Source organism: Crocuta crocuta, unplaced genomic scaffold (genome assembly GCF_008692635.1).
Source record: "Crocuta crocuta isolate KB4526 unplaced genomic scaffold, BGI_CrCroc_1.0 scaffold1013, whole genome shotgun sequence".
Classification (NCBI taxonomy): domain Eukaryota; kingdom Metazoa; phylum Chordata; class Mammalia; order Carnivora; family Hyaenidae; genus Crocuta; species Crocuta crocuta.
Genome location: NW_027531297.1, coordinates 486,333 through 512,415, shown reverse-complemented (window position 1 = coordinate 512,415; position 26,083 = coordinate 486,333). Strand labels below are relative to the sequence as shown.

The window sequence follows — 26,083 nt, the reverse complement described above, 5'->3', positions numbered from 1 at the left end:
GGGCCGGGCGAGGGGGGGGGGGTGGGGTGCGGAGAAACTGAGGCCGGCGGTCACCTGACTGCCAGGTCTTGGGCCCTCGGGTCAGGGGTCCCAGCGCCCCCCACAGACCCGCCTGAGTTGCGGACCCCAAAGTCACAGCGCCGGAGCGCGGTCTCCTCTTCTACGGAAGGACTCAGGGCGCCGTTTAACGCTCTGAGGTGTGGGCGGCACACACCTCGGAGCGCGGCTCGTGCGCTGAGTGGGAAGATGCCCGCCCGAGAGATCTGGGGGGGCTCGCTCTTGGTTCGGAGGCACCCGGCTCCCCGCCAGACCCTGGGCGCCCCGCTGCCTCCAGCCCCAGTGAGGGGTGCCTGGGGTCTCTACATGATGACTTCAGAGGACAGCAAGTGACGCCGCACCCAACGCGGCCTCGGGGACGTGGCCCTCAGAGCGCAGCAGTGGTGCGGCCGGAGGCTGCCCTGCGGCTGCCCTGCGGCTGCCCTGCGGCTCGGGTCGTGCCCTCTGCCGTGGCGACGCTGGCGAAGCGACGCGTCCACGCACAATCAGATCTACCTTTATTGACACATCAAGCGGACGCTTCAGGGGCTCCAGCATCTGTCAGAGGCCTCAACGCGCCCCTAGGCCTGCCGTGTGTGCAGGGGTGCAGGGACCGAGTGCTCCACCAGCGGCTGCCAGTGCAGAGGCCGGAGACGCTCCCCCCACGCCCCTGCGCAAACACCGAGCTGGGCCCGCGGTGCACACGACCCTGGCGCAGCGGGTGGGGAAGACCCGGGGCCGCCTCGCTGGGCCGGACGGGCCCACGGCAGAGGCCGAGGCTAGGAGGCAGCCGAGGGGGGCGCGCCACCCAGCGGCGTCGGTGTGTCGGCGGGGGGGGCGGTCTCCGGGTAGCTCGGGGAGGCCAGGCGGGGGTGCCGATGCCGAAGTGAGGGCTCGTCCTCCTGGAATCAGACCGCACACCGTCGAGTGGGGGGGCCTAGAGGGCTGACCGGCCGTCTCCCCGGCTCTGCGCTGCAGGGCAGCGGGGAGCGAGCAGCTGGCCGGCTTGGAACCTGGGAGCCGCCGGGCCGAGGGGCAGCTCACCGAGTCAGAGCCCGCGTGGGCGGGGGCGCTCTGGAAGTCAGCGTACGTGTCCTTGGCGCCGTCTGGCAGCTCCTCCTCGCACTCCGTCTGGTAGTCGGACTCATCTGCGCGGGAAGAGGGCCGCGTTGGCGCCCTCCCGAGGGCAGGGGCTGTGCCCTGGTGGCCCGAGTCCCCAGCTGCCGCTCGTCAGGCCCAGGGGCTGCTAGAGGGGGCCTGGCAGCCAGGGGGGCTTGGTGGGCACACCAGGGGTCAGAAGGAGACGTTGCCACCCCCTCCTGCGGCCGTGTGGGTGCACGTCCTGGGTGCCCAACTCACCGTCCACCGTGGCTACTCTGGCGGGCTCAATGCGGGACACGATCTCGGCCAGGTCCGTGAAGGAGGCACTGGGGCAGGTGAGGACCTGGAGGGCCGAGGTGACGCCTCTGTGGCCCCAGCCTGCCGAGGTGCCCAGGCTAGCCCTGGGAGTCGGAGCAGGGGCTGCAAGATAAGCAGGGGCCTAACCAAGCCCCCACCCTCTCCGACCATGAGCACCAGAAGGGTAGAGCCAAGGTGGGGCAAAAAGAGGGGACGCTGAGGCAGAGGCCAAGAGTTCGCCCCCACAAGGTCACACTCCTGCCCTGTCTTCTGGCCCCTGAGCAGCGGAGGGCGTCCTGCCTGCAGAGAGCAGGGAGCTCTGCACCTCTCGGGCCCACTGAGGCGGGAGGGAAGGAGGGCACGGGCCCCAGCACTCACATCGCACGCCTTCATCTTGCTTGTCCCCTGCCGGTCCTGTAGCATCTTCTCCAGCACGCCACTTCGCCGCCAGATGTCAAACACTGTCCGCCCGTGCTGGTACCCCACTTCCTGCACACACAGCAGGGGCCCCCACTCCTAAGCTCTCAGAAGTGAGGGCCGGGAGGTTGGGAAGGGGGCAGGCACACACTGCACCCTGCTGACCCTCTGCACCCCAGCTGGACTCACGCAAATCTCGTTGAACTTGCCGAAGTCCAGAGTACCATAGCTGTCGATGGGGGGACGCAGGTACTCACAGTACTCGCTGTTCTTCACCATCTCCAGCTGCCGGACGCAGCACACATAGGCCAGGCGTGTCTGGATCTCTGCCATGTTCAACACCTGCTGTCATGAGAGCACCTGAGCGAGGCTCTGCGGTCCCCACACGGCCCCATGTGGGGACAGCTGCCGGGATCTTGTGCCCTGGCCCTCTCCCTGCCCTCCCCCAAGAGGAGCCACGTCCCTGTTAGGCCTGGGAGGGCAGGTGCCCGGCCAGGGGTCCTGGAGAGCACCCTGACAGCTTGTGCAGCTTTGGGGGCCTGTCCCCTTTCCCCAGAGCTGGTCCAGGCAGGATCCTCAGCGAGAATGGTGAGCAAGGGGCTATAGCCCCGTTGGCCTTGGGGCCTGGAATGTACCACAACCCTCCTCTGCCCACAGGAGGCATTTGGGCAGCAGCACATCGCCCGTCTTGGGGACAGTGGTGCAAGGGCGTGGGGAGGCTGCAGGGTAAGCCACAGAGGAGCACCCGATGGCCTGGGCACTGTGCAGAGCTATGCCCCCCACCTTGACTTTTGTGGCCAAGGGGTTCCAGCGTTTCCACAGCAGCCACCACCCAGACAACGCATCGCCATAGTTGGTGAGGTCCGTCTCATCCTGGCTGCCCACGTCAATGGCAATCACCACCTTTGCCCCCATAGACCTGGCCACATCCGCTGGGGAGAAGACAGCCTTGGTCACCAGCCAGGACAGGCATGCAGAGCCCCAGGTGGCAACACGGCTTGGGAGGGATGGAGAGAGAGCCCGCATGGCACTGGGAGCCACAGGGTCTCCTCTCGGGCTTGTAGAGAGGCAGCCTAGTGCACAGAACTGTCCAACAGGTGACAGGTGTCCCCAAGGGAGGGGCCTCACCCACAACAGACCTGGTACTTTCTGGCTGTTAGTTCTGACTGTGGGTACAGATGGGACATAATTGCTCTCAGCTCCTCGACTTGGCCCTTGTTCTGAGTGCTGCTGAGCCGACAAACAGGGCCATATGCTGGGTGCACACGGTGCCCTAGTGTGTGTGCACAAGGGCGTGCATCTGTGTGTGAGCCTGGATGTGTTCTCTGGGCTCCATGAGCACCTATAATCCCCCACCCCCACCCCCGCCGGCACACCCTGAGGAAAATGAGCCACTGGCCTTCCCAGGAGTGGAGGTGGCTGAGGCAGGGGTGCAGGCAGCCCCTCCCCACCCACGGCAGTACCTGGGAGGTTGTTGATGTAGCCCCCGTCCATCAGCAAGTGTCCATCTTTGGGGTCGCAGAGGGGAGGCATGTAGCCTGACAGAGACATGCTGGCACGCACGTACCTCCACAGGGAGCCTGGGAGAGAGTTGGGGGGCCAGGGGAGAGGTCACCAGGGCCTGTGGGAGGGGAGTCTTTCACTGCCCCTGGTGGGTTCCTGCCCTGGACCCTCAGCTCAGCCCTGCTAACATTCGGGTCCTGAAGTCTGCACGCCTGACCTCTGGTGGACGCACCGGGCCCAAAGACAGACACCCTTCCTGTCCTCTCTCCTCCACGAGGAGGCCAGGCTGGCTCTGCGGCCTTCAGCGCTCCACCGCCTGAGCCACACCGTCCCACTCACCTCCAGAGAGACACATGCCCTGCACGTGCCCCTCATCTACACCGCACGGCCTGAGCGTGCCCTTCACCCTACTCCTCTCTGCTCTCAGTTCACATCGTTTTCTCCGCCCTTCTGTGTCCCGCTTGGACTTCTGAGGAGTTTCAGACTCTTGGTTATGTCCCTGCCTGTTTCCTTCATGCTCACAGCAGGATCATCTCTGTGTTCAGATCTCCCTGAGTGCCTTGCCTCCTTTAGGTCATCTTGGTGCTGCATCCAATTCAAGGAGCTGCCACGCTCTCTGCCCCCGCCTGAAGGTGCTCTTTCAGTGCCCCTTCCCTGACCACTCTGCCTTGAGTGGGGCGCTGTGCCCTGTGCATGCCTGAGCCCTTATCAAGGGGCACCCAAGGAGGTGGTGCTCACCATCTGTGTGGACCCGCATAGCAGAGGCTGTGATGTCTGTGGTGATGGTAAAGTAGGGGATCCACAGGTCCTGCGGCAGGAGGGCAGGATTTAGACAGCCCACCCCACCGACTGCCAGCCCCCTGACCCTACAGGCCCAGGGGCTTGAGGGGATGAGGGGGACACCAAGCACCCAGACACAAGTCAGGCTCAGGCTGGCTGTGGGCTCCAGCTGGGGGGTGCCCCAGGGTGGTCCCTGCTTTGGGGGGCACCTCGATCTGTCGGTCCTTGAAGACGCTACAGATGCTGCTGTTAAAGCCGGCCCCTGAGAACATGGAGGTGATGGGGTAGGTCAGGTCCAGCACGGTCTTCACCATCGACATCATGTCCTGAGTGGGTGGGGTACACGTGAGATCCCTGCAGAGGAGGAGGGATTCACCCCCCACAAACACACCTGCTGGCATGGGCAGCAAGATGACCCCACAGGACCCAGCCAGGAGCCCAAATCTGGGAAAGGGAGCCGGACACAGCACACGTATGTGCTCCCTGCAAACAGAACACGGGTGTCCGGGAAGCGTCCTGAGGGGTCTCCATGGGGAGTGAACGCCAGGGCGGGAGCAGCCCGTGTGTGTGCCTGCTGACGCCTGCGCACGGAGGCGAGCTGGACCCACACTGGCGGGTGATACCCCCTGAGGTCCCCAGGGGCAATGAGACCTGACCTGTCAAGATCTCTCCGGGAGGGGAAGCTGCCCTGCCCCAGCATGCTTGGGGTTGACCCTCACATCCCGCCAAGGCCAAGGCAGGCCCTACATCAGGGTCCTGGACGCAGTGGCCCTGTTAAGGGTCCTCTCTGCCGAAGGCCCCCACCCCCCCTCTGGTGGGACTGAGGCTCGTCCTTCCTCAGTGAGGATGTGGGCCCCTTAGTCCTACGAGGACACGAGACTGACCAGGCAGCGCTGGCCTTGCCCCAAGATCTGGGTCCAAGGTTGTCTACCTTCTTAAGGGCAGGGGTGGAGAGGAAAGGTCCTCCCTGCCTCTGTGCAGACAGAAACAGATGGAAAGGCCCAGAGCACGGGCCATCCGTGGGGGGGACCCCAGCTGAGGGGGAGCTGCCCCCCACTGTGCTCACACTGAGATGAGCAGAGGCCAGACTCTGCCTCGGGACAAGCAGAGGGAACACGTGTGCTCCTAGAGGAAAGGGACCCAGGACAGCAGGACACCCCGGGGCCTCCCTGGTTAGCAAGGCCCTCACTCCTGAAGAAGTCCCTGCCCAGCACCAGAGAGCCTGCAGAGCCGAGCCTGGCGCCCCACGGCCGCGCCCCCTCAGCATGGCAGGAGGCCGAGGCCCAGGCAGACAGGCGGGGACAGAGGACTGCCTGGAGGCGGAGTCCCACAGCCCAGTGCTCACAGGGGACAACGGGGCACCGGGCCCAACGCTCCCTGGCCATCCCCACGCCTGCACCGGACCAGCCGCGGACGGGAAGGAACACGTCCTCCTGGCCTGTGAGTAGACCCTCACGAGGCTGTGGCTGCAGCACACTGTCCCCACACCCACTGTTCTCAGAGGCCACCTTAGTACGAGCTGTGTTTGCCCCGAGACCCCTCCTTGGAGCGGCCCACTGAGGGGCATCCAGGGTGGCTCATTTCAGGGAAAGGGGTGTCTCTGGAACAGAGATGATTTCGGGGCCACATGGATGGGGCAGAGAGCCTTCTCTGACAGCTTCTGCCACAGAAGGTGACCAATTTTCTTTTCTTTTTTAAAGGAAGAACTCGAACACTTTTGACCCCACTCATGGTTTCGGCCAGCGCTCTGTCCTGCTCCAAGGAAAGCCAGCGGAGCTGTGACAAGGGCACAGGGCACCTTCAGGACAGGGCTGAGCTGGCCTCCCTGCCAGCCTCCAGTCTGCCCGCGGGACCTGCCGCAGCGAGCTCAGCCATCACGGGCTTCGTGGGCGTGCAGTCATCAGGGGCCAGCTGTTAGCTACTTTGTCTTATTTTCTGTCTTCCTGATGCCCTGGCCTGTGGGCTCTTACAGACCCGGGGAGAGGCTGCCCCCTGGCAGGGCTGGCCAGTCCGTGGGGACAGCAGAAGCCTCGCCCGCTGGGAGCGTCTCTCGTGCGAACCAAGCGATCCAGAGCCCCCCTCCCCACCCCTTCTTTATCAGATACACCCTCACACCAAGCCAATAATCCTCGCCTAAATCAACCGGGGGCCCGGCACCGCCACCCACTGGGATTCTTCCAAAAGCCCACCTGAAGCGGTTTGCCCTGCGCTCCCCTGCCTCTCCCACGGACACCCCAAGAAGGGCTCTGGGCTCGGCCTTCCCCTTGCTCCTCTCCGCTGCCCCGTGGGCATGGGTGCTTCCGTGTGGTCCTTGGGGTGGGGAGCTAGAGGTAACGTGAAACTTTCCCTCCAGTGGTGCTGACCTCTCGGTATTGCCCTCAACCACCTTTATACGCTAAGACCAGGCAACAACCAGAGGCAACTTCCCAACACTGATGTCTTTGCTTCCTTTGTGCTTCCCACGCCCCCACCACCCCACAAACCCGCTCTGAGGCCAGAGCCCTGCAGAGCATAATCAGCGGCCAAAGGTCCTGATGCCCCCCTGCCCCCCGCAGCACCACAGGGACCTGGTGCTGAGGTCCAGGGAAGGCAGAGGCCCCTCACCTCAGCCCACTGCTTGGCCCGGATCCGTATCTGGCTGTAGTTCCGCTCCTCGGAGTACAGGGCACCCATGAAGGCCCCGATGGACGTCCCTCCAACCATGTCCACAGGGATGCCACACTCCGTCAGGGCCCGGATGATGCCGACCTGGGCACAGCCTCTATGCCAACCAGGAGCACAGAGCAGAAGTAAGCACTGTCACCAGGAACAGCACCTGCTGTGTGCTGGCAAAAGGGCCCAGAGACGGTCGTCCCCAGCCACCTCCTCCTCCTCAGGTCCTGCCTCACAGACACGGCCCCACAGAGGGGCTGTGGCCATTACCGGGATGCCTCTCAGAGCCTCGGCAATTGTGAGGCTGAACAGGCTTTGCACAGGATGGGAGGGCGGGAGACAAACTGAGGGCCACCGCAACGGCTCCTGGTAAATAAACGCCCAGAAGGCAATACCCCGGAGGGTAGGGGGAGGGAGACACGGATGAGCCCCCACAGGGATAGGAAAGCCAGTGTCTGACTGAAGTGACTGCCTTGAGCCTCAAGCCACTGTTACCGTTTCTCATATATGTTGCCCACCAGAAAGTGCCAATCACAGAGGAGACGGGCAGTGACCACAGCCGGGAGGACCCAAGCAATGGGGGCCCAGGGGGGGCCAGGCCACGGGGCCGCGGTGCAGGCTCCACACAACTGTGCCTAGAGTCCCAGGGGCCAGAGGGCGAGCGGCCTACACGTGTGATGGGGAAGGAGTAAGCGAAGCGCGGCATGCACATACAAGGGACACTGCTTGGCCTTAAGAAGGAAGGAAATTCTAACACAGGCTACCACATGGATGCACTTGGAGATGTTGCACTCAGTGAATGAAGCCAGACACAGAAGGACAAGGACTCTCCTCACATGAGAGACCTGAAGGGGTCAAGCTCACAGATACAGAGAGTGGAGGCTGGGGACTGGGGGTGGGGGTCAGGCTGGGGTGTAACGGGGGCAGAGGTTCAGTTTGGGAAGATGGAAATGGTCCAGTGCTGAGTAGTGACGGTTGCGCAACATCATGAATGTACTTCATGTAACTGAATTTCACATTCAAAAATATTTACAATGGGAAATTTTATGGCATGCATATTAAAAATTTTTTTAATGTTTATTTTTGAGAGAGAGAGAACGGGCAGGGGAGGCGCAGAGAGGGGGAAACACAGAATCTGAGGTAGGCTCCAGGCTCTGAGTTATCAGTGCAGAGCCCAGCGTGGGGTTTGAATCCATGGACTGCGAGATCATGACCTGAGCTGAAGCTGGACGCTTAACCAACTGAGCCACCCAGGTGCCCAGCATGGCTTATTTTTGCACAATTAAAACAAATTTAATATCACCACACACAAAAATACTCAGGTATAAGGCTAAAAAATTTTCAAGAAATTCAAGACAAGACTGATAATTTGGCACAGAACTGGAAACTATAGGAGAGAGCCGCGTACAACTTGACAAGTGGAAAATACAGTATCTGAGGTGAAGACCTCACTCAATGGGTAAGCAGCAGACCAGGCACACTGGAGACCCATGAGGCATGGAAAGGGCAGAGGAGGACCCTCACTGAGCCCCAGGACACCCCGGAACGGACATGGAGACCAGACTCCTTAGAACAGATGTATGGGAGCCCGAGCATGTGTCGGATCTGGCAGAGGAGCCCAGAAAGAGAAGGGGACGGACAGAGCGGTACCTGGACAGAGGGTGGTCTGGTGCAGCCCAGGAGGACTGGCCTCTCTGTCCTGAGGTCACAACATCTACAACCCTTAATTTAGGAAAAAAGGAACAGTTTAAATCAAACAAGTCAAATGATGGAAATAATAAAGGTAAGAGCAGAAATTAATGAGCCACACATACACAAAACTCAGTAGAGAGGCCCAACAAAGCTAAAAACTGGTGCTCGGAAAGGACTAGCCTCTGGCCCCTCCTGCGAGAAAAGGAAAGGCGGGGGGCGGGGGGGTGAGGAGTGAGAAAGGGCGCATCTGCAGAGATGCTCCAGTTGCACAAGTGAGAAGTAGGTGTGAACCTCATGCATAAGTAGGAAAATTCAGATAAAATGGACATATTCCTAGAACAACGTAATGTGCCAAATCTGACAGAAGAGATTCTGAATTGTACTATAACCATCAATATAACTGAACCTTTCATTTTTAAATCTTCACAAAGAAGACTGTATGTCCAGATGGTTTTACTAGTGAATGCTACTGAACGTATAAGGAAGAGTAACACAAATCTTACATAAAACTTTCCAGAGAATAGGAAAAGGGGCACTTCCCAACTCAACTCTGAAGCCAGCAAGCAAACCTATGTGCAGTCCAACCTCACACAGCTCCACCCTCACGGGAGACCAGCAACACGCAACACGTCACGGGCCGACGGGTGTGTCCTCAGGACACAACCTCAGTTTTTATTTAAAAATCAATGTAATTCACCACATTAATAGAATAAAGGAGAAAAATCACATGATCATCTCAACAGATATACAAAAACAACCATCCACGACACACACTCAGCAAACTGAGGAAGAAGGGCACTTCCTCGATCTGACAAAGGGCACCACAGACACCACAGCCAAGATCATCCTCAGCGATGACCGTGAGTGCTCTCCCTCCCACGGGCAATGGGACAAAGCGTGTGCGCCACTTCCACTCAACACGGTGCTGGAAAGTCTAACTGGTGCAACAAGGCAAGAAGAAGAAACAGACATACATGTATTTTGGAAAGAAAGATAAAAACTGGCTTTATTCTCAGAAGATACAACTGTGTATATAGGAAATGCAAAAATAAAAATAAGAAAGTCATTAGGATAAGTGAATTTACCATGGCTATAAGACACGGAGCATCAATTTACAAATATCAGTTTCATTTCTATATACTGGCAACAAACACTTTAAAAGTAAAACTTGAAAGCAATTTACACCAGGGGAAAAAAATCCCATAAAATACTTAGCTGATTCTAAAAATTTACATGGAAATGCAAAGGACCTAGAAGAGCCAAAAACAATTTTGAAGAACCAGAACGCAAGAATTTGCAGAGTCTGATTTTAAGATTCACCATAAAGCTATGGCAGTCAGGACAGTATGATGGTGTCATGAAGGACAGACATGACAGAGCCCACACACTCTGGAGACACAGCAGCCACAGGGAAGGGACAGTCTACAACCAAGGGTGCTGGCCCAGCTGGATGACCACATGAGGGGAACAGAGCCTCGGCTGGCACTAGAAACATCAGGTGGGTCACAGAGCTGAATTCACAAGCTGGAGTCAGAGCTTCTAGAAGCAGGCAGAATACCTTCGTGACATTAGGACAGACAAGAACTCTTAGAACACCAGCAGACCGGAAGCAGTAACCATAAAAAATGGAAAATCACACTTCATAAAAATTAAAAACTGTTCATCAAAAATACCATTGAGAAAATGAAAAGTCAAAGACTGAGAGACAGAGTTAGCGATAAATATTATCTGGCAAAAGACCCTGTGTAGCAGAAAATGCCCTTGATGACAGTCTGGGTGTGGAATCTAACATGGAAGTAATTTTCCCCAAGAATTTCTAAGGGAAATGCTGCCATTGTCTTTCTAGCTTCCAGTGTTGCTGTTGAGATGCCCAATCCCACTTTATCTGTGAGCTCTGTTTCCCCTCTGGAAGCTGTGGGGGAGTCTGACTTGCATTCAGACTATATAAATAATTCCTCTGAACCAATAACAAAACACAAACCACCAGTTAAACATGAGTAAAGAATGTAAACGCTACTTTACAAAATGAGATACACACAGGGCCAGCACGCACACTAGCTCATTCGTCCCCAGGGAGATCACCAGATGCCCCCGCACACCCATTACAGCAGTTCGAAATAAGGATGATACCAAGGGTTGCCAAAAATGTGGGAGCCTGAAATTCGAACACTGTTGGCAGGGGTGTAAAATGGCACAATGCCCCCCACGGCCAGGTAGCTCCACTCCTAGGTATTTGCGCAAGAGGAAAGAACACACATGCACAAAGGATTTGTACAGGGACAGGCAAAGCTGTTTTCTCCATCATAACCCAAGCCAGGATTCCACAACAGGAGAGAAAACTATGAAAAAAAGCACTCAGACATTAGAAATATTTTAGCAGAAAAGATCAATCAGAGGATCCATTTGAGAAAAACCACCTAAAAGTAGAACATAAAGATGGATGGAAAGCGAGGGAGAGGAAAGAGCTGACTTCTGACCATCAGGAGTTCCAGGAAGAGAGGACAGAGTGGGGGAACATCACAAAACATGCCCCAGAGTTGAAGTTCACGATTTCCAAATCTGGAAGGGCCCGCTGGAGCCCACCCAGCCCAGTGGACGAACACACTGCCACCAAGACACACCAAGTCCCTTCAAGGACAGGGATAAAAAGCTTCCATGTTGGATTCCACACCCAGACTGTCATCAAGGGCATTTTCTGCTACAAGGGGTCTTAAAACTTTTACTTCCCAAACGTCTTCTCTTAAGGAAATGTCTATAGAGTATGAACACTACCCAAATAAGGAATACGTCAAGAAAGAGGAAGGCGGGGCGCCTGGGTGGCTCAGTCGGTTAAGCATCCGACTTCGGCTCAGGTCATGATCTCACGGTTTGTGGGTTCGAGCCCCGCGTCAGGCTCTGTGCTGACAGCTCAGAGCCTGGAGCCTGTTTCGGATTCTGTGTCTCCCTCTCTCTCTGACCCTCCCCTGCTCACACACTCTCTCTCAGAAATAAATAAAAAGCATTAAAAGAAAAGAAAAGAAAAGAAAAGAAAGCAAGCAAGCAGGCAGGCATGGGATCCGGGAAATGGAGTTGAACACGGGAGAGAGAGAGACCAAGAAGTTCCCAGGATAACAGTGAAGGGAAACCCCAAGACAACATTATGGGCAGAGCCCAGAGGCGCGGGGAGACCTGGAGGGGGTGGCTCCCACAAAAAGTGAAGCACAGGCCACCCAAGATGGTGAGCATGCTGATAGGAGGCTGATGCTCTGGGACAGTGTCTGGGCACCAACTAATGATGCCCAGGAAACAGCAAATGGCAATTGCAACAATTATTAACTCCAGGGAAGGAAATGTAGCCGTACTATGCAATGTGGTGTGACTGAGCCTTGCATAAGCACCACTGTCATGGTGACAACTAGCCTGACCAGCATGGGAACCACACTGCGAACCGAGTGATGAGGGACAGTGAGGAGGGAGACTGACAGAAGACAGGTGACGGATGGACGGACAGGCGGACAGATGGATGACAGACGACAGACAGATGAATGAAAGATAAACTGTGTGTATGGGGGGCTGGGTTAGGAGCTCAATAATCTAAAACTGAAAGAACAGAACAGCTTTGCTGTTGAGAAATGATGGGTAGAGAGCTGATGATGCTCCAAGCTGGGCTGTCTCTGGGTTTGGTGCTGGGGCGAGATGGCAGAGGATGGCCTCAGGCAATGGCCACATGGCTATAGACTAAGTATTATTTTGACTAAAACTAAATTTTCACTGAAAATGCTGCTGATCGTGGCACCTGGGTGGCTCAGTCAGTCAAGCTTTTGGTTCTTGGTTTTTCAGCTCAGGTCATGATCTCACAGTTCATGGGATTGGGCCCCACATCGGGCTCTGCAATGATGGTGCAGAGCCTGCTTGGGATTCTCTCTCTGCCCCTTCCCTGCTCCCATGCACAGGTGCATGCTCTCTCTCTCAAAATAAATAAACTTATAAAAAAATTTTTTTAAGTGCTATTGATCACATCATCCTGGCCTACAAACCAGGTCCAAGTTTGAGTCAGCTCTGAGCCACCTCACTGTCCCACAGGGAGTGCCCTCCATCAGGCAACGCTAGGGAAATCACCCAGTGTTCTGGGTGCCTCACGGCACTAGAGGGTGCTCGGATCACCTAAGACAAACGAGCCCCCTGCTCGTGCTGCATCACTCAGGCCAGGCCGAGTCTGGGGGTGAGCAGGACACCCTGGAGTGAGGAGGTGACTGCCCCTAGGGGTGAGCAGGGCTGGGGGCCGTGTGTCCACCCACTCTCCTGTCAGGAAGGGCCTCAGGCCAGACGCCTAGCCCCAGAGGTTTCCAGATGGGAAGTGCGGACAGGGGCTTGGACTGATTCTTTGCATTATCTGGATCTTTTCTAGAGAAGAGGGTCTGGTTCCTCCTTGGCCTTGAGGCTGGACAGCATCTCTGACTGTGATTCGCCAGGTGAGCACAGGTCTGGCTCCACAGGCAGGAGACACCTTGGAGAGTCCCCCAGCCCCGACGGCACTCCTAGGGGGTTTCGGTGCTTCCGGGCCCCCCCTCCTCCAGCTCACTTTGAAAGGGATGTTCTTGGGACCAGGAGGTGCTACGCCAGGCACCTTCTCCAGGGCCTGCGGAAGGCAGGCCGGCAGCACCAGCAGCACCAGCAGCGCTGGGGGGTGGGGTGGCTCAGGAGGCCCTGCCTGCCTCATTTGGCCAGAGCGGGGGTGGCGTGGGGCACGAGGGACTCCACCCCACGGGGCACCCCTAGCCCAGGACCCAGCACAGGGATTGTGGGAGGCACTGCTCACACCTCCTCACCGTGTCCCGGGGCTCCATGTCTGTTCCGCGTGTATACGCCTCTTTAAGTTCAGGAGGAAGGAGGCAAGTGCCACAATGACAAACACAGGGTAGCAGTTATTTGGGTTACAAGTCCTGTAAGGAATTCATCAGCCCGCAGAACTGAAGAACGCTGTGCGATGTTTGCAAGCAGATCAGGACATTACTCTATAAGGTATGTATTAAAATGGAAAGAAACTCACCCGCAGCCCAGTGGAAAGACTGGCAAAGGACAAGAAGAGAGTTTTCAGCGGAGGAGGCTAACAGACAGGCAGGCACCTCTAGCAAAGACAGGCAGGACACATCCACTGCACTGGCAAACGCCACAACCTGGGAGAGCCTATGGGAAGCGCCCAGGTGCTGAAACATGCTTGGTCATGCGCGGGGCCCATCTACGGGGACAGCTCCTGGGAGCAGCAGAGGCCGCCTGGTCAGCATCAGCGCGAGCACGCACACACACAGACACGCAGCTGCGGGTGGGGTGGGGACTCACCTTGCTCCCCCGCCCCCAAGCACCAGGGCGATGGCGTTGCCGGTCAGCACCCGAGCCAGGCGGGAGAAGTCTGAGTGCCGATCTGGGGGCCTCTGGAAGACTCGCTGGTACATCTCCACCTGGGAAAGGGGCCAGCAGACGGGGAGGGCTGAGCCAAGTTCTACACACTGTGGCCTGACCGGGGTGGTCCCCTCTACTCCTGACCCAAAGCTCTCTCCAGGACACAGCAGGGTCCGTCTGATACTGATGCCAGCAGCACCTTGATGCCTAGGTGTGCCTGGGAGGAGGCCCTCACAGGGCACATGGGTGAGGGGGCAGTGTGGGCAGATGGACTACACACGCATGTAGGAGACCACAGAGGCCCCGGAGAGCTGTCCGCAAAGGGATACCAAGCCCAAACCCCAGCTAAGACCCTGCCAGCCACCAGGGTGGCCAGGCACTGGGGCCACTATCAGGACTCTGTTCACTGAGCTGTGGGGCCAGGTAGGCTGAGGCATGTGGGTAGCCTCTGGGAACCCCAGTCCCCCAAAGCCCCCAGGGCTGAAGAGGCTCCCTTCCTACCCCTTGGCAGGCCCTGGTGACCTCTCGCCTGGCCCCCCAACTCTCTCCCAGGCTCACATGTCTCTGTCAGGCTGCATGCCTCCCCTCTGCGACCCCAAAGACGGACACCTGCTGATGGACGGGGGCTACATCAGCAACCTCCCAGGTACTGCTCCCAAAGCTCAAGCTCAAGCAAACGTGAGCTTACAGGGAAGCAAGCCACCCTTATCAGCGCCCCAGTGACCTCGGACTACAGAGACCCAGAGAAGGAAACGAGCCTCGCCAGCACAAGCAAGTCAGGAGGCTGTGTTCTGGAGGCTGGGAGTTGCCGTCGGTCCAGCCCAGCGCACAGGCCTCACCAGCTTGGGCAGGCTTCTCCGGGAGAAGACGCGGCGCGGGCAGCACAGGTGCAGGTGGCCGGAGCACCAGCTGCGCATGTTCAGCCACTCCACGGTACGGGACGGTGCCGGCCCTTCCTCCCGGTGCAGCAGCACCAGCTGCTTCTGGGCACGCACGGCCGTGCTCTCCAGCATGCGCTCCAGCTGCAGGAGAGCGGGGCCTGAGTCCTCAGTGGGACAGAGGCCCCGCTCTGGACGCCTCCGCACACCAGCAGGGGGGTCAAGGGCAGGGCCCTGGCAGGCAGCCCCCCGGCTCCATGAGCAGCTCAGCTGCCCTTCAGCTGCCCTTCAGCCGTCAGAGCTGTGACCCAGGGGTCTGCCTGGCCATGGCCTGATGCGCACAGAGCCAGGGTGCTGTTGGGGTGTACAGGAAGGGAGGGGCCGCCCCCCCATCTGCTTCCCTAACACCTCCGCATGTGCACACACTGCGACCTTCTCAAATGATGTATCTGCAAACACTCCCTGCATCTCTCCCTGCAGGAGAGGAACCCGCTTCAGAGGTGGGTAATTTTTAGCTGCCCTGGGATCAGAGAGGAAGGAGATGGGGAATGTGGGCTAAAGGGAAGGCAAGCCTACACTTCATACCCTTGAAGCTGGAAACAGAGTGGGCTGACGACGTAACTTCACAGCTGCGAACAGACAGATGGTGGGGTACTCACAAATAGGAAACTAAACAGCCATAGAACCGAGTGGAACAATATGGATAAACCTTAAACACCTAAGTATTGAGGGGGAAAAGGACATTTCACAGTGATATAAAATAGGGCACTATTTATATCAGATGTAGATCTGTAAAGCTGTGCTGTACATGCTCATAGTAAAACTCAGGAGACTCAACTTCACAAGAGGCCGCCTGGGGGCCACTTCAGGGTGCCTGCCCTGCTTTGTGCTAAAACCACCACTGCAGGTGAATACAGCAAAACGTTTTCAAATCACGCAGAGAAGCTAGATGGGTGTCGGCTTTTATGATGTCTTTTCCTGGGTTCTTGAAATATTTCATTCAAAGTAAAAGACCAAGAAATAGGGCTGTGAGGCGAGTGGGCCCTGACCAGACCTGGGTCAGCCTGCCTACGCCACCCCCACCCGCCACCCGGCCCTCTGATGGCCCCGCCCTCCCATGGCCCTGCCAGGTTACCTCGCCCACAGTGGGCTCCTGCTCCCCCAGGCCCACAATGAGGATGCAGTCGGCTTGCCGGATGCAGCGCTGGGTCCACGGTGTGAGCGTGCTGTCCGCCTGGTAGAGCACAATCCGGTGGATGTCTTCCTGCTGCCCCAGCCAGCTGGACAGCCGGTACTCATGGATACTGGAAGGCACGGACACCGTGGGGCCCAGATGCCAGAGCACGTGCAGACGTGGGAGTGTGCAGACGCAGGGGTTGCAGACATAAGGGGCACAAGCACCAGGGGACATGCGGGATGCAGATGCCAGGTTGTGTCCCACACAGAGGCTGGGGTACCTGTCCAGAGCAGCAGAGCCAAGGCGCTGTTTGATGTTGTCACTGGTCAGCAGTAGGACGGGGCCTGAAAACACACACACACACACACACACACACACTACAGAAAGCTGTCCGGGCAGCCCACTCCTTCCCTAGAGGTCTGCTCTTCTTGAAAACAATAAGTCTGTTCTTCTTTCAAAGAGGAAGTGCCTATGGCCTGAGGCCACCATTCCCTCTGCCCAGAGAGGAGACCCTTTGGATAGCTGAGTCCACCAGGTGCAGGTGTGGGTGCTGAGTGCAGGAGCTGGGAGGGCTGTGCCAGCTCAAGAGCTCAGCAGACGGTAGCGGGGGCCTCTCTGAACCTCACTCTCCTTCCTTGAACAGGAAAGAGCATCTCTGCAACACTGATACTGTGTGTGTGTGTGTGTGTGTGTGTGTGTGTGTGTGTATGTGCACGCGCACGCTGGGGGCAGGATAAGCACAGCTTGCAACGTGCAAGATACTATAATTCCCCAGATCCACGTGAGCGAGGCTGGCTGGATTCCAGTGCGGCGTGGTGGTGTGTTCACCCATGTGGAGATGTAGATCTTTTTGCATTTTGTGTCTCTGAAATCAGCATCTTTCATCTATGATGTCTACACGGACGCAGGTGTAGGCACCTGCCCAACCAGGAGGGCCAGCATCGGGATCTGCAGAAAGGTCACCAGGGGCTCACGTGCTCTGGGGGCTGCAGGTGAGCACCCACGGCCCGCGGCTGGAGGAGACCCAGGAGTCCTGAGGGCTTTCTTGCCATTCCTGTGCTTGTACAGAGCTCTCCCAGAGCGGACAGTTAGGAGGTGAGAGCTAAGAAACCAAAGCATCGTACTTTAACTGGCAGCATCTGCGATCCTAGAGGCACCCAAAATAGGGAGTGTGTCTTACGATGATGGTGTCCCTGCTGAGATGTGGCCATTTGGTGTGACCCGTGGGAACACATGGACAGCTCGGACTTAAGTGGCAGAAGCTGGCTGGTGTAGGGAGGCTCTTCCTCTCAGGGGCTTGGGGTGAGGGGACAGGTCCAGTAGGGGCCTGCCCTCCTGCACGGGCCTGACGGAGGGATGGAGACCTCTCAGGGCTTGACTGCATCATGTGCCTGCAAGGGTGGGCCCTGCCGTGCACTGCAGTGACGCGTCCTGACCACCTCCTGGACAGGCAGGGTGCGATGGGACGCGCAGGCTGTGTCTGGCTGCAGGAGCACTGAGGAGTCCATCGCTGGGGCACCCCAGCGACCCAGGCTGGGTTCTGCCTCCCCACTGGTGCATGTGTCCTTGTAGAAACTCCTGAGTCCAGGGGGCTCTGAGGGGGCCCTCAGGGAAGTGTGGAGCGAGCAAAGGTGGTGTCTGAGCTCCCACGGCACAGGCTACGGCTATGGCAGTCAGGAGTGTGGCAACCAACCCTGTCTCTAGGAGGGGTCTGCTTATGGCCAGGCAGTGGGCAGGTCCGGGGAAGGGAGGGGAAACAGGGTGGCTCATCCACACCTGAGTCTGTGGCCCTGTGGGGTGTAGCTGAAGTGGGCATCCAGCCAGGGGCTGCTCCCGCTCTGGCCTGGACAGTCACTGCTGGCCTGGCTGTTGGACAGCCTCCTTCCCAAACACTGGAAGCTGAGGAAGTGGAACAACACCACCTCCGAGTGCTGGAAGAAAATGGCCATCAGCCTAGAATCTTCCTTCAGAAGAGAAGGCAGCCTACAGAAGCCTGGGCACCTGACTTTCAGCAAAGGTATCAGCACGGCAGTGGGCCAAGTTCAGTCTCTCTAAAGGAGGGTTCTGAGTCGCTGAAGAGCCCTACAGACAAAGTGAACCTTGACTTCTGCCTCCTTAAATAATAACCCAAAGCAATCCCAAATAGATCGTGGATTGAAAAGGAAAGGTAAAACCACAAAGTGTTTAGAAGAACATCTTCATGACTGGGGACAGGATGAAATTCCTTCAGTAAAATAAAAAAAAACAGTAATAATATTAGAAGAAATTTGGGGGCGCCTGGGTGGCTCAGGTCATGATCTCACGGTCCGTGGGTTCGAGCCCCGTGTCGGGCTCTGTGCTGACAGCTCTGAGCCTGAAGCTGCTTCAGATTCTGTGTCTCCTTCTCTCTCTGCCCCTACCCCGCATGCTCTCGATCTCTCAAAAATAAATAAACGTTGAAAAAAATTTTAAAAAGAAAAAATTTGGTAAATTGGTCTGGATTGGAATTAAGAAATTCTGTTTGTCAAAAGACATCATTAAAACAGATAAAAAAGCAAGCCATAGAGAGGGAAAGATACTTGTAATATTAGCATCTAAAAAAGGAACTCCACTGAGATCACACAAAAAATATATCCATCAACAAGGAAAAGATGACAACCAGTAAAGATACTGGGTGACTTGACGGGCTCTTATGGAAGAGGGTGTCCCCATGGCCAAACTTCCTAGTCGCTGGGGAATATAAATTAAAGCTGTAACGAAACACCACTGCATACTCATCGAAGTGCACAGAAGCTAAACTAACCACCCAGAAGAACAGACCACACACCTCCCCAAGGGCATGCAGCACGTTTTCCAGGACTTTAACCACCGGTGCCCAGCTGGCCCAGTCGGTGGATTGTGCAACTCTTGATCCCAGGATCATAAGTTCAAGCCCCATGACGGGCACAGAGCTTAAAACCCCACAACATTCTCTAGGAAATGCTGTGAGGCCACAAAACAAGTCTTAATAAACGTTAAGACTGAAATCCTACAAGTATCTTTTCTAGTCATAATGGTATGAGAGTAGAAATTAGTAAGAGGAGAACCAGAAGAGTCACTGTGGAGACTAGAAAAAGTGGAGATCAGAAAATACTCCTGACCTGCCCAAGAAGAAACTACAGAAGAAATTAGAAAAATACCCTGGGACCAGTGAAAACACAAACACAACGTTCCAGCCTCACAGAGCAGCTGACGGGTGAGAAGAGGGGGCCCAGGGCTCTGAGCGCAGATGCACAGATCAGGAACCTAACATCATACTTGGGAGAGTCCCAACTGAACCCAGAGCAGACAGAGGAATGAAATAAGAAATAAGAGACTAGAACAGAGATAAATAAAATGGAGAATAGAAAAACAATAGAGAAAATCAAGGAAACCGAAAGTCTTTTTTTAAAAGAATCAACAAAACTGACAAAACTTCAGCTAGATGAATAGATGAACAAAGGGGAAAAGAGAGAAGACTAAAATCACTAAAATCAGAAATGACAGCAGGGGGACATTATTGATTTTACAGAAATAAAAAGAAGCAGGGCACCCAGCTGGCTCTATTGGTGGAGCGTGCGACTCTTGATCTCAGGATTGTGAGTTCATGCCCCACGTTGGGTGTAGAAATTACTCAAAAATAAATCTTTTTTTTTTTAATGTTTTATTTATTTCTGAGAAAGAGAGAGAAACAGCGTGAGCAGCGGAGGGTCAGATAGAGAGGGAGACATAGAATCTGAAGCAGCTCCAGGCTCTGAGCTGTCAGCACAGAGCCCGACACGGGGCTCGAAACCACGAACCATGAGATCATGATCTGAGCCCAAGTCAGATGCTTAACCGACTGAGCTACCCAGGTGCTCCAAAAATAAAATCTTAAAAAAAAAAAAACACCAACAAAAAAAACCCCAACTATTACTGGAAAGAAACTTCCTAAGTGTATTAAAGGCCATACATAGAAACCTGAGCTGACATCACACCCGTGGCACGAGACTGAAAGCTTTCCCCTAAGATCAGGAATGAGGAAGGCGACCGCTCTCACCACTTGTATTTAACCTCGTGCTGGAAGTCTCAGCCAGAGGTGAGGCAAGAAAAAAAGATATAAAAAGGCATCGAAATTGGAGAAGAAGAAGTAATGTTACCTGAGCTTGCAGACCACGTGATCATATACGTAGAACACCCTAAAGTCCACCCAAAACTGTTACAACTAATAAGAGAAGCTGTAGGACACAAAAACAACACACAAAACTCAGTTCTCTTCCTATACAGTGACAGAGGTTAAGGAAGAAGGCAAGAAAAAAGTTCCATTTACAACAGCATCAAAAAGAGCAAAATATTAGGAAAACTTAACCAAGGACACGAAAGACTCGTACACTGAAAACCACAAAACACTGCTGGAAGAGATTAAAGAACTGACTTAAGAACGTGGGAGCACGTGCTGTGTCCACGGGCTGGAAGAGTGAACACCTAAAATACCAGCACCGCCTGCACTGAGCCACAGATTCGGCGCAATCCCCGTCAGAATCCCAACGAGTTTTCCACAGAAACAGAAAAGCACATCCTGAAATTCATACGGATCTCAAGCGACCCCGAATGGCTGAAAAATCCTGCAAAAGAGTAAAGCTGGAGGCCACCTGGGTGGCTCAGGTATTAAGCATCTGACTCCAGCTCAGACCATGATTTCACGGTTCCTGACTTTGAGTCCCACGTTGAGTGAGCTCGAGCCCCTTCTCTCTCTGTGTATGCCCCCTGCTCACTTGTGCCCTCTCTTCCTTTCTCTCTCTTTTTCTCTCTCGCTCACTTGCACTCTCTCATCCTCCCTCTCTCTCTACCCCTTGCTCACTTGGGTCCTTTCTCTCTCTCAAAGGAAAAATAAAAAAAGAACAAAGCACACTCCTGACTTTAAAACCTACTACAAAGCAACAGCACTCAACACAGCTTGGTGCTGGCTGAAGACAGAATGGCCCAGAAACAAACCCTCACACAGATAAGCGATTTTCAGCAGGGCGCCACGACCGTTCGATGGACGAAGGGTGGCTTTTCAACAAATGATGGTAGGGCAATTGGATATCCATAAGCAAAAAAATAAACCTCTATCTAAACTTCACACCTTTTATAAAAATTAACATCATAAATTTAAATGTAAAACTTTCATAAGCCTTTTGGTTTTTTAAAAAGTTTATTTATTTTTGAGAGAGAGAGACAGCACGAGCAGGATAGAAGCAGAGAGAGAGAGAGAGAGAGAGAGAGAGAATCCCAAGTAGGCTCCATGCTGTCGGCACAGAGCCAGACACAGGGCTCGAACCCACAGGCCGTGAGATCATGACCTGAGCCGAGATCAAGTCAGATGCTTCACTGGCTGAGCCACCTCAGCACCCCAACTTCAAGCCTTCTGAAAAGACACAGGAGAACACCTAGGCCCTAGGGCTAGGTGCAGAGTTTTTAGAAATGATACTAAAAGCATAGTCCATAAAAGAAAAACATCAATAACCTGGAGATCATCAAAATTGACAATTCTGCCCGTGAAAGCGGACAAGGCAGCAGCGGAGGGAGCGGCACACCCGCAAACCACGGAGCCAGCAACTCCCATATCGGGAGTACGTAAAGAATTCTCAAAACTTGAGGCGCCTGCGGGGCTCAGTGGGTTAAGTGTCCAACTTCGGCTCAGAGCATGATGTTGCAGTTCATGAGTTCAAGCCCCGCATCGGGCTCTGTGCTGATAGCTCGGAGCCTGGAGCTGCTTCCGATTCTGTGTCTCCCTCTCTCTCTGATCCTCCCCTGCTTGCGCTCTGTCTCTGTCTCTCTCTCAAAAATAAACATTAAAAAGAATTCTCAAAACTCAACAGTAAGAAAACAAACAACTCACTCAGAAAAGGAGCAAAAGATAAGAGGTTACACACGGATACTTGAGCAGCGAGGACACATGGATGGTAGGGAAGCACAGGAAGAGACACTGAGGGTCATGAACCACTAGAGAAACCAAGTGGACACCGTGATGCGCTCTCCCTACCCACTGCCGGCACTTGCAGAAGGAGCCAGAAGGACCAAGAGGCAAGCGGAGGGCGGACCTGGCAGATCCCAGGTGGCCTCGGGCAGGACTCACCGATGGCACTGAGGGCGTGCTTGAGCTCCAGGGCAAAGGCAGTGAGGGGCACGTCCTCTGACACAGGCATGAGCGCCACCGTGGAGAGGTTGCTGGCAGGGTTTCCGGAGTCCCACTTGCTGCCTGCAGTGTGTAGCCCGAACTGGTGACCTGCGAAACACAGGACCGTGAGTAGGGCCTGAGTGGCCGGGTGGCTCCTGGGCAGTCTGGAGGTGTCTCTAATTGTTTCTCGATGGCACCAGGGCACAGAAGCCTGGAAGAGAGGAAGGGGCCCCAGGGTTTGTCCCAGGCCTGCACAACCCAAGCTTCTCTGCCCACCCGAGGCCCACCCTGCCTCTCCTGCTGGAGCAGCAGACCACACGGTGAGCAGCCTGCACTTCACACACCAGCCTTAGGGGACACTGAGCACAGACACAGCACGCGGGAGAGAGCACGAGCCCCCGTTAAAATGCTCTGCCAAGTGAGGCCAGCCTCCTGCAGTAAGAACGACTGGGGCGGGGGAGGGGGGAGAAGGGGCAGCAGCCTGAGTCTTTGAGAGACAAGCTAGTGCAGGTAAAGCCTCCCGTCCCTGAGGCCACGGACACTCTGTCCTCCAGACGTGCCTCCCTGGGGCACCCACAGCAGCAGGGAAGGAGGCAGCAGATATGCTGACCCACAAGGTCATTAGTCAGAGGGTCCCTGGAAGTGTATATCCCACAACAGTAACTACTTGGACAGCAGCACGTCTTATTTTCACGGAGGTGGCCAAGTGGGCAGCCTCACCCTCCGGCCAGCCACACCCCAGGCAGACTCTGGTCTCCCGCAGCCTGGACACACCAAGGGCTCTCATCCTGGCTCCCTGACTGCTGGCTGTTCCAGCCAGGTCTGTGCTGCTTGCCTGGCCCGGCCAGCCGGCTGCCACACCCTGACCCCTGAAGTGCACAGCCAAGCACATGAGCTGGCCATACCAGAAGGCCCAGCTCCTCCAAGGCAGCGTCCATTTCTGACTCTGCTCACCCTGGCCCTGGGTGAGGAGCTGTGGTTCTTGAGCAGTGGAGTGTGGGCCCCGGCACAGCCTGACCCAGAAGCCAGAGTGAGGGGAGCAGCACAGCAGAGAGAGGGGGTGGCTCAGAGCTAATCTGGGGCAGGGAAACAAAAGGGCTGTGAGCTGGCCACTGGTTGCACACAGGGTGGCAGGGAGGCCTCTTTGCACCAGTTTCCTTTGCAGCTTCTCCTCTGAGAAGCCCCCTCCTCTGAAGCAACCCAGAGCTCCCTCTTCCTTCCCAGCAACCTCTGACATCAGCGCCCCTGGCCTGAGGCAGGACCACAGGGGGCCTTCTCCCTAGCTCTGCGTGGCTTTCTCCGCCTCCACCCGAGCACTGGGAGGTCCCGGTTCTGGCTGAGAGGGAGATGAGCAGGCCGCCTCACCCGCCTGCTGCCAACAGTTACAAGGAGGCTCAGAAGGGCGCCGAGAGAAGGCCCATTGGTCCTGGACCCCTGGGAACCATGCCGCGGGGTCCCTGCCCCTCCCCCCCAGCCCCAGCCAGGCAGGGTCCATCGGTCCCTCCCAGCCAGGTGCTTCCTCCAGGGATATTTCCCAGGGCCCCTGGCACTAAGCAAACACCTGTCTGGGGCTGCAGACACAGTGGGCTGGAGCCCCCCAATTCTCCACACCCTGCACTGGCAAGTACGTGCACACTGGTGCACGCCCACCAGAGCGGGGAAATCACAGACGAAGAGGGATGGAGAAGGAATCTCTAAACCTAGCGTGAAGTCCTGGGCTCACCTCCAAGTGGCCTACGCACAAAACCAGTCAGAATCGCAAAGCAGAGCCTCTGAGAACAGAACAGAGTACAGAAGGGCAGCCAGCCTGCCTCCACAGCAGCTCTGGGGAGCACACACGCAGGGCAGGCCGCAGCTACGGCGCAAAGGCCCGGACAATTAAATTAACACTTAAACAGTCAGGCCCAGGACATGCTCTGCGAACACAAGCATGCTGACAGCCTGTTAAAAAGAAGATTTAAGTGAGAACCAGAGTGTCATGACGTCATTCCCAAAATACAGGATACAATCCAAAATTCCCAGGTATACCAAAAGTCAAGAGAATCTCACCTGCAAACACCAACAGACAAAAATGACAACGTACCATGGAATCTGGAATTACCTGACAAGGGCGATAAAGCAGTGATCATAACCAGCCTGAAACAGCAATCATGACTAGTAACACAGATGCAGAAATATAATGACTGAAATAAAAAACTCTCTGGATGGGCTTAAAAGCTGAATCAGGAAGACAGAGGAAAGAGGTCATTGGACCTTGAGGGAAGATCACAAGAAACTACGCAATCTGAACACTGGAAGAAGGAAAATAACCCATAGTGCCCACGAGGCCTCTGGGACAATAAGAGAAGGTCCAGCATTTGTGTCCACAGATTTCTAGAAGAGCAGAAAGAGTAAAGAGCTGAAGGAACGTTCAAAGAAATAAAGACTGAAAATTTCCCGAGTCTGGTAAAAGATATAAATCTGTAGATTCAAGAAGATGAGCATTTGGTCTCTAAAATCTAAGGACAAAGACAAGGTCTTGGATGCAGCCAGAGAGAAAGGATGAGATACAGATGTGGGAGCAAGTCGCGTCTGGGCTTTGCAGCAGAAGCCACGGAGGCCGGAGGATGGCACAGCCCCCAGGGGCCGTCACCACGGTGGCGCGTCCAGCACACCAACCTTCAGGATGAGGATGAAGAGACGGCCTCAGAGGAAGGGAAAGCAAGAGAGTAGGCAGCCAGCAGACCTGCCCTGAAAGGGCCATCCTGAGAGGCGCTTCTTCAGACAGAAGGGAAGGGACACCAGGATGAAGAGTGACAGAGTGGGACATATTGTAAACGATTCTCCTCTCGAGCTTCAACGTATTTGATGGCTGAAAGCTGAAATTATGACACCGTGTGAGGGGCTTCAACGTGTGCAGAGCAAGGGAGAGTAACGGGCCTGGAGCGGCGGTAAGGGCCCCGCAGCCCACCCACGGGGACAGCGTGTGGGTGCTAGATAGACGGGAAGGGGCGGGGACTGCAGTCCCCAGCGACTGCTGAAGGTGGTGTGAGGTCTCGCCAGGACCACAACCGACGAGTAAGAACGGAATGCTCAAAAGGGCTGAAGGAGCTCAGAAGAAGGAAGTAACAAAACAATGAGCGGGGAGAGCAGAGAACACGTAATAAAATGATGGGCATAAACCCTGACGTGAGTAACTGTGTTAAAGGCAGACAGTCTATACACAAATAAAAAGAAGTTGTCAGAAGGGGTGACAAACACAGGACCCAACTACGTGCCTCCTACAGGAGACCTGCTTCAAACCTAGCCGTACGGGTGCTTGGAGGGGAGACAGACAGACACATGCCTCCTGTGTCCACCCTGGGCTGCGCAGAGGGACCACATTTGGAAACAGGGTCTTTGCAGATGCAGTTGGTGGAGACGAGCTGCGCTGGATTCAGGTGGCCCTGCTATGCTCTGCTGTCCCCCTCAGCACATTCGTGCACCCCTGTCCTTCCAAAAGACGCAGTACTGTGCCCAGGTCACTGTGTGTGGGAGACACAGTCCTGGCACAGGAGACGGAGCTAGGGAGGTGTGGGGTGAGTCAGGGGAGTCAAGTGAAGTGGGAGCCGAGGCCCAGGGGGCACTGGGGTGGCCAGGTGGGTGCGGGGTCGGGCCAAGGTGGGGGCAGGTGGTCCCAAAATAGTGAGGAGGAGCCAGCTGCTGCTGAACATGACAGGGATCCAGCGAGTATTTAAAAGAGCACATTCTCTNCGAGGAAAAAAAAAAAAAAAAAAAAAAAAAAAATCATAATAATAAAATGAAATAAAAGAGCACATTCTCAGAATTCGAACCAGAAGAGGCAGGAAAAGTCCCAGCATCAGAGAATTGTTTCACCCGCTCAGACAGACCAGACCCCCGCAAGTACCCGCCCCACTGCTGGGCTCAGATCTGTGCCATCCAGAGGCCAAAAAACAGGGGAGGCCCCAGGGCTTCCCTCCCATGCTGCCCGCTGCCGGCACCCATATCAGCAAACCCCAGCACCCTCCCCACCAGCTCAGAGCTGCCCCGCCC

General features: G+C 55.7%; 2 protein-coding genes across 2 annotated transcripts in view; both read right to left on the bottom strand.

Annotated features, from left to right (window-relative positions):
• The window catches only part of NSMF (NMDA receptor synaptonuclear signaling and neuronal migration factor), an 8,430-nt gene extending 7,836 nt beyond the window's left edge, over positions 1 to 594 (bottom strand). The window contains exons 1-2 of the mRNA XM_077771534.1: positions 399 to 594; positions 55 to 160 (exon numbers count right to left, since the gene is read on the bottom strand). Of these exons, the coding sequence (XP_077627660.1) occupies positions 55 to 160; positions 399 to 594 (302 nt within the window). The remainder of the gene's footprint in view (positions 1 to 54; positions 161 to 398) is intronic.
• PNPLA7 (patatin like domain 7, lysophospholipase) overlaps positions 538 to 26,083 on the bottom strand; it is a 62,659-nt gene continuing 37,113 nt past the window's right edge. Inside the window, exons 22-36 of the mRNA XM_077771552.1 lie at positions 22,010 to 22,159; positions 16,193 to 16,256; positions 15,871 to 16,039; positions 14,697 to 14,879; positions 13,798 to 13,916; positions 6,739 to 6,895; positions 4,344 to 4,460; positions 4,093 to 4,162; positions 3,315 to 3,431; positions 2,635 to 2,783; positions 2,041 to 2,193; positions 1,813 to 1,923; positions 1,396 to 1,480; positions 1,081 to 1,184; positions 538 to 938 (exon numbers count right to left, since the gene is read on the bottom strand). Of these exons, the coding sequence (XP_077627678.1) occupies positions 816 to 938; positions 1,081 to 1,184; positions 1,396 to 1,480; positions 1,813 to 1,923; positions 2,041 to 2,193; positions 2,635 to 2,783; positions 3,315 to 3,431; positions 4,093 to 4,162; positions 4,344 to 4,460; positions 6,739 to 6,895; positions 13,798 to 13,916; positions 14,697 to 14,879; positions 15,871 to 16,039; positions 16,193 to 16,256; positions 22,010 to 22,159 (1,871 nt within the window). The 3' untranslated portion in view covers positions 538 to 815. The remainder of the gene's footprint in view (positions 939 to 1,080; positions 1,185 to 1,395; positions 1,481 to 1,812; positions 1,924 to 2,040; positions 2,194 to 2,634; positions 2,784 to 3,314; positions 3,432 to 4,092; positions 4,163 to 4,343; positions 4,461 to 6,738; positions 6,896 to 13,797; positions 13,917 to 14,696; positions 14,880 to 15,870; positions 16,040 to 16,192; positions 16,257 to 22,009; positions 22,160 to 26,083) is intronic.